A 7843-nucleotide genomic window follows, 5' to 3' on the forward strand; every position below is an offset into this window, starting at 1 on the left:
GGGCTGGGGATTCGAACCCGCCACCTTAGGTGTACGTGGCTGGCGCCTTAGCCGGTTGAGCTATAGGCGCTGAGCCTTAGGAACTAGTCTTAATGTTACATTAGTACACTCACCATAGGCATTCAGAAAAGTTACGTGAAGGAAAGTATTGTAAAAATAGTTGAAAGCATACTTGAAATATTTTATTTTAACTTAGAGCATATACAATTCACTTGTCAATTTTGATTTAGGGCCAAGTTCTTGTCTCTTACTATGTATCTGTTAATTGGAATTTTGCTCTTTATTTTATTTTATTTTTTTTTGCAGTTTTTGGCCAGGGCTGGGTTTGAACCCGCCTGCACCCTACTCCTTTGAGCCACAGGCATCACCCAGAATTTGATCTTTCTTACATAAAACATAACCATAAAGCACCATCTATGATTTCTAGTTTTGCTTTTGCGTAAAAAAAAAAAAAAAGAAGAGAAAAAAGTAGAGTAATAAATTAAAGATACTTAGGAAGCAGTTTGTAGAATCCATGTAGATTTTTATTTTTTCTTCCCAGTCTCTTAATGGTTATCATGGCCACGTGTAATTCAACAGCACTTTATTTTTTTCTTTCTTCATTGGTATGTTACCTTATCAAGTCTTTGTAAATAATTTAGTTTTCATAAAAATAATTTTCATAAAAGTAACACTTACTTAGAGAATCTTCCTTTTATAAACTTACAGGTTATGGTTTTATTTTTAGGCATCTCAACTTGAGTGTGAGACCAAAGCAGTTGTCATCCTTAGTAAGAAATGGAGTTCCTGAAGCTCTTCGAGGAGAAGTCTGGCAACTGCTAGCAGGCTGTCACAACAATGACCATTTGGTAGAAAAATACCGCATTCTCATCACAAAGGTAAGGAGATAATAATTCAGCTTTAGTGCTAATCCTTTTAGAGATTTGCAATGAAAAGATTATTGTGGTTATATAACTTCCAAGAATTTTTTATAATTCCTTTAAATAAGAATATTTATAGTGTTATAGTGGTATACTTCTAACTTAAAGATGGTTTTTTCTGTTGCGTAGCAGAGAAGGCATAGATTTTCTTCGTTGATTAACTTTACTTCAGAGGCAAAGGGTATCTTTGTTGACTGTAATTTCACTTTTCATCAGGTCAGGTGTGCTATGCTGTGTGTAAAATTTTTCTTTCATTTGTTTTAATCTTTTTCACACTTCACAAAAATACGGTCTCGGTAGAAAAGGTCTAATTCTAGTTTCTACAATTGGAATGAAATTAATTCTGTAATCCTTTTTATAATATTCCCTTTTCAAGTTTATGCATACCTCAAGGTTTTGCACGCAGAGCACAAAAAAATTATTTCTTATACAAGCATACACAGATTTAAAGTAATATTCTGCAAGATTAGACAATATTTTTTGCTATTATGTCCATGTTATTTGTTTTAGCTTTAGTTTTCTTTTCTTTTTTTTTTTTTATTTTTTGAGACAGAGCCTCAAGCTTTCCCCCTGGGTAGAATGCTGTGGCATCACAGCTCACAGCAACGTCCAACTCCTGGGCTCAAGCGAGTCTACTGCCTCAGCCTCCCAAGTAGCTGGGACCACAGGCGCCCGCCACAAGGCCTGGCTATTTTTTGCTTGCAGCTGTCATTGTTGTTTGGTGGGCCCGGGCTGGATTCGAACCTGCCACCTTAAGTGTACATGGCTGGCGCCTTAGCCGCTTGAGCCACAGGCGCCGAGCCAGCTTTAGTTTTCTACATTCTTTTTTTTTTTATAGAGATAGAGTCTCACTATTTGCCTTCGGTAGAATGCCGTGGCATCATAGCTCACGGCAACCTCCAACTGTTAGACTTAAGTGATTCTCTTCCCTCAGACTCCCAAGTCGCTGGGACTACAGGCACTCCCCCACAACGCCCAGCTTTTTTTTGATTGTAGTGTAGTTGTCACTGTTGTTTGGCAGGCCTGGGCTGGATTCAAACTCACCAGCTCTGGTGTATGTGGCTGGCACCCTAGCCCTGAGCTCCAGGTGGCAGGCCTAGTTTTCTACATTCTTGAAGTGTTTACTTTAGGAAACAGATTCTTCAATAGTAGGCAAATCCTAAATCTGAGCTAATGAATAGATTACTCAGAATTCTTAATATATGAGAATTTTTTGATGTCATAAAAGGTGAAATCTTTTCTTTAAAAATTGTTAAAACCTTATAAGGTATGAATAATATCTCTATAAAGTTTTTTAAAGATAAAAACAACAAAAAACTCCTATGGAAAAGAACTGCATTTAAATGTGAGATATGGGATCTTTCTTCAGTAGAGAACAATTTTTGTGTCTTCAGAATGGTAGTATTCCTTCTTAATCTTATTTTCAGACAGATGTTATTTATTTCAAGAAGCAATATTCTGATTATTTCCATTATGTTGATATAATTATTTAATGAGCATTTATTGAGTGCCTGTTACATACATAGTGTGGGAGCTAGATCAAACACAAAAGTAATGATCTGTCATATGATAAAATGTCTGGAAAAGCAAAATGGGAGCCATCAAAATGAGTGATTGATTTAGCCTGGGGAGTCTTTATCAGGAATATGATATTTGAGATGGATTCTAGAAAAGAGCCCCTCGGGCATGGCAAGATGGGAAAAATGAAGCCATCAAAGAATGAGATTATATAACCTGTATAGTTAGCAAAGGTACACCTAGCCAATTATTTTCTTTTTTTGACAAATCATATTTTGGACTTCTAACACTGTCTATATTTTTCTTTAAGTCCTTTGGAATAGTTTATCAAAAATGATTTTTTAAGAGTTTATTACTTTAAATATTTTTAGTAAGGCTATTCATGCAGATAATTTAAAGACATGAAATATCTGTGATTGATTGGATTGTTTTTTTGATTCCATGAAAATGGAGACAATCTGTTTCTAGAAAAAGAACCTAGTGGTTGTATGACTAATAAAATATGATATATTTGATTAATACATTAACTAGCATGTAAGTCATAGTTAACTTATGCTAGTTTGAGCCTAGAACCTCATGAAGCATATATAACTCACACATCTCTTTACCTTTTTATTTTCTTCGCTTTACCTATCTTAACCTAATAAAAAACTATGACCCCAAGTAAAAAAATTTTTTTCTATTGTGCCAGTCAGTATGTTCATGATTTACCCATATTGGTGACATATACTTTGTATTTCACATTAAACTTTTATTATTATACATATGGTTAGAATCTTAAAATGTTTTTAGATGTATATATACTAGTTAAATTGCTGGTAGATGATCAGAAAAAGCATTATTTAACCATCATAATGTTTGCAAATGTTTTTTTAAAAAATCAGAATGATAGTCAATGTAAATTGGTATTGCTTTGCTTTCTGTCTGCCTGGAAATAACAGTTATCATTGTATGGGAATGGTAATTTACATTTTTTAACTTTGAAGATTTTTTGATGGGGGAGGTCTAGGAAGTTACTTTTTAGTTAAATTTATTTTTACGGTAAGCCATAATTTATATATGGTAAAATACACAACTTTAAAAGTGTATAACTGCATTATATTTTATGTATAAATACACTGCTATAACCACTACCAAGAGCATCTGTCACCCTGAAACGTTATTTTTATCTCTGTCTGGTCATAACCATCTCTACTACACTGAGTAATCACACTGTCCTGACTTTTTTTTCTTTAGATTAGTTTTGATTATTCTTTAATTTCATTGAAATGCAATTATATAGTCACATGGTATGTTACTTGTTTATGTCTGATTTCTTTTTTTTTTATTTTTTGAGACAAAGAGTCTTACTATGTTGCCCTCAGTAGAGTACCGTGGCATCACAGCTTACAGCAACCTCAAACTCAAACTCTTGGGCTTAAACAATTCTCTTGCCTCAGCCTCCCAAGTAGCTGGGACTACAGGTGCCTGCCACAGTGCCCAGCTGTTTTGCTGTTGTTGTTGCAGTTGTCACTGTTGTTTGGCAGGCCCAGGACTGGGTTCAGCCCTGGTGTATGTGGCTGGCACCCTAGCTGCAGAGCTACAAGCACTGAGCCTGTGTCTGATTTCTTTTGCTCATCCATTCTCATTAGCTCAGGTTCTTTTGTTTCTTTTTTTTAGTTATTGAGAATACTCCATTATATGAATAAACTATACTCTTTAAAAATCTGTTCTTCTGTAATAGATGTTTGATTTTATTTCAGTTTTTGCTATTATGAATAAAGCTGCTATGAACATTCTTGCACACAACAGTATTTGTATGTAACATATGTATTTACACAGTAACATTTGTGCACATTTATATTACTAATCTTTAGAAATTATTTATTCTGAACATGGCATCTTTGCCAGATAATATGCTTTTTGTTCTGAAATTTTATTTGCAATATTTAGAGGTTTGTTTTGTTTAGTTTCTTCAAAGACTAAATTTAAAGCAGGAAAAGTAGCTTGATTATAGAGTGAAAGCTAAAAGAAGGTACTTTAGTAAACAAAACTGATCAATGTCTTTTTCATCATCTTGCTTCATTTGTCAAGCCTATCTTGAATGAGGTACATATAGAAATTTTTTTGTTACCTTTTGTAACCCAAGGACAAATGACCTTTTAGTAACTTAAGAATATGTAATAGGCTTTTAAGAAATTTCTTATTTCTGTTAGCAATGGAGTTAGTTTAGAGGCACTCCTCCCTGTTTTCCTTTTTAAAGTGGAAAAAAAAAATTTTTTTTTTTTTTTTGTGAGACAGAGCCTCAAGCTGTCCCCCTGGGTAGAGTGCCGTGGCATCACAGCTCACAGCAACCTCCAACTCCTGGGCTCAAGCGAGTCTCCTGCCTCAGCCTCCCAAGTAGCTAGGACCACAGGCGCCCGCCACAACGCCTGGCTATTTTTTTTTTTTTTTGGTTGTAGCCGTCATTGTTGTTTGGCGGGCCTGGGCTGGATTCAAACCCGCCACCTTAGGTGTATGTGGCTGGTGCCTTAGCCACTTGAGCCATAGGCACCAAGCCTAAAGTGAAAATTTTTAGAGGGAAATAAAACATCAATAATAATAGCTACTATTTTTTAGCACTTAGTATGTGTCAGATGCTGTGAAAAGCACTTTATATCCATTATATCATTAATTCTAAAAAATTCTTGGTGAGGCAATGATTACTACTTCCATTTTAAAAGTAAAGAAACAGGCTCAGCACCCATAGCACAGTGGTTACGGCGCCAGCCACATAACACTGAAGTTGGCAGGTTTGAACCCAGCTTTGGCCAGCTAACCAAGAATGACAACTGCAACAAAAAATAGCTGGGCGTTGTGGCAGGCATCTGTAGTCCTAGCTAATTGGGAGGCTGAGGGAAGAGGATCACTTACGCCCAAGAGTTTGAGGTTGCTGTGAGCTGTGACGTCACGGTACTCTACCTAGGGCGACAGCTTGAGACTCTACGTCTCAAAAAACAACAACAACCAAAAAAAAGTAAAGAAACAACATACTATAGTCACTCAGCTAATTAAATGTAAATAGGAGAGACGGAGTTTGAACTCAGGACTGTCTCCAAAGCAGTTTCTTTCTCACTAACCTATTTTTTTCAATCTTGAATGAAAATTAAAAGTTTCTTTATACATAATGTATTCCAACAATGTGAGTGACTATACATATTTACTTTGCTTATTTTTAAGTATAATCTTCTAGTAAATCATTTTACTGTTGGTGAGCTTTTACTTTGTTTCTGGTTTTTAGCCTCTAAATAGTGTTTTATTAAACATCTCTACTCATGTTCTTAATTTTTAAAATTTTGTTTTTACTTTTTTTTTAATTTCAAACTAACATGAGGGTACACAGAATTAGGTTATATTGTTTGCATTTGTAAGATAAAGTCCAAGTTCTGGTTGTTTCCATCACCCAGAAAGTGTGCCATATACCCAAGTATTGTTCCCTTTGAGTGGGAACTTGCCAAACCCTCTGTTCTTAATTTCTTTAGTTTAATGGAATAGAGGCTTAGCAGCATGATTGCTAGATGAAAGGATAAAATGTTTTTTAATCTAGCTATTTAATGTATTCCAGTTCACTTCTTTAAAAGAATATGACATTTCACAGTTCCACCAGGAGTGTTACTGTACTAACAGAGTACCTGTTGACCCATATCTCAAGCAATATTACTTATCACTATATTTAATTTTTGCTATCAGTGGATGTTAATGATGCCAGCATATCTTTAGCTTGTGGTTCCCTGACTGCTGTTAAATTTGAGCTATTTGCTCTGTATACTCTTCATATTCTTTGTATGTTTGTCCAATAAGTCTTTTTGAGATGTCAGTTTCTGAGCACTTCTATGTCTTACGTATATTAAACCTTTACATCTGCATTATAAATAGTGTCCTTAAAAACTGTTCATTTTTTATTCACTTTAGATGGTTTCATGCCACAAAAAAAGTAGAAAATTGTCTTTGTTAAGGTCTCTTTTAAGTCTAGATTTTGTAAATGTAGTTCTCAAGATTTTCGTGTAAGATTTTTATCATATGTGTTAATTTTTATGTCTTTAATCCATCTGGAATTTATTTTTGTACGTGACGTACAGTCCAATTTTACTTTCTTCCAGATGGATAACCAGTTGTGCTACTTCCATTTTTCTACTGGGTTAAGCTGCCATTTTTGTCATATCTTAAGTTCTTAGATATCTGGGTTTGATTTCTAGATTGTCTTGGTCTCTTAAATAAAACCTGGCAGACTCAAAGGGAAGAAAGCCTCCTAAGTAATCCACAGGGACTCTCATGGCATCTCTTACTCTCAGTTGTCTCTAATTCCTATAGCTGTTTGTCTCTGGTGAATCAAATAAGTTGGCGTTGAGAATGAAGGCAAAAGATGGCCTTTCTGGTTTCTAGTTTCCAGAATCATCCTCTGTCCTTCTTTCTTTTAGTTTTCACCTTTTCTATTGGTAGCTCTTTCTATCCTTTTAATTCAGCACTTAGTAGCAAAAATTTACATGAAAACTGCTTCTTTAGAAGATCCTTTTAATAAATGAGAAAGTAATGAAATAATAATCTATTTTGATGTTTCTCTTTCCCTCCATGCAGTTGACCTTGTCTTTTCTGAAACTTACCTGCATTGTTTTCTCTAGTAACTTTCAGCTTTGGTGGATTGCCATGAATTGCAAACTTTTATGCAGAACCTCAACTAATAGCAAGCCCTTATACCAGTATTTACATTTCTAATTGTTTGTTAGAGGCAAGACCTGCAGGCCCAGCTACATTTTGCTACTCTGGAAAATATAATTTAAATGTTCAGTTTAATAGCGTGGTTAATAAGCTAATTGTGTTCCTTAGGGTTTTTGTTTGTTTTGTGGGGGACTTTTTGAAGCAGAGTCCTGCTTTGTACCCCAGCTAGAGTGTAGTGGCATCATCATAGTTCACTGCCACTTCAAACTCTTGGGCTGAAGTGATCCTTCTGCCTCAGTCTCCCAAGTAGCTGGGCCTACAGGTGTGTACCACCATGCCTGGCTAGTTTTTCTGTTTTCTATCTAGGTAGAGTCTTGCACTTGCTCAGGCTGATCTTAAATTCCTGAGTTGAAACAATCTTCCTGCCTCAGTCTTCCAGAGTGCTAGGATTACAGGCATGAGCCACCGTGTCTGGCCTGTTTTGTTTTTGAATTAAAAGTCTCTCTCTCGTAGATTTGGTATTAGGAAGAATTGGATAATATTTAATCATGAGAACTTGCCTATGGACACCTAGCAATAAAAGTGGATCAGTTTGGCAAAAGGAAAACTGGCCGTGGAGTTAGGAAGCCTGAGTAGGTGTTTCAGCTCTGCCAAAAGCTTATGTGAACTGAAATGAGAGGTTCTACACCTGTGACCATTCATTTCCTTTTCCCCACAGTGAGATTGCTAAA

At 35.5% G+C, this 7843-nt stretch overlaps 1 protein-coding gene across 1 annotated transcript in view; it reads left to right on the top strand.

The window, feature by feature from the left end:
• Positions 1–7843, top strand: part of RABGAP1 (RAB GTPase activating protein 1) — a 157425-nt gene that overhangs the window by 66492 nt on the left and 83090 nt on the right. The window contains exon 13 of the mRNA XM_003785286.1: positions 728–878. Within this exon, the coding sequence (XP_003785334.1) occupies positions 728–878 (151 nt within the window). The remainder of the gene's footprint in view (positions 1–727; positions 879–7843) is intronic.

This window comes from Otolemur garnettii, unplaced genomic scaffold (assembly GCF_000181295.1).
Source record: "Otolemur garnettii isolate 467f Iridium unplaced genomic scaffold, OtoGar3 scaffold00014, whole genome shotgun sequence".
NCBI lineage: Eukaryota > Metazoa > Chordata > Mammalia > Primates > Galagidae > Otolemur > Otolemur garnettii.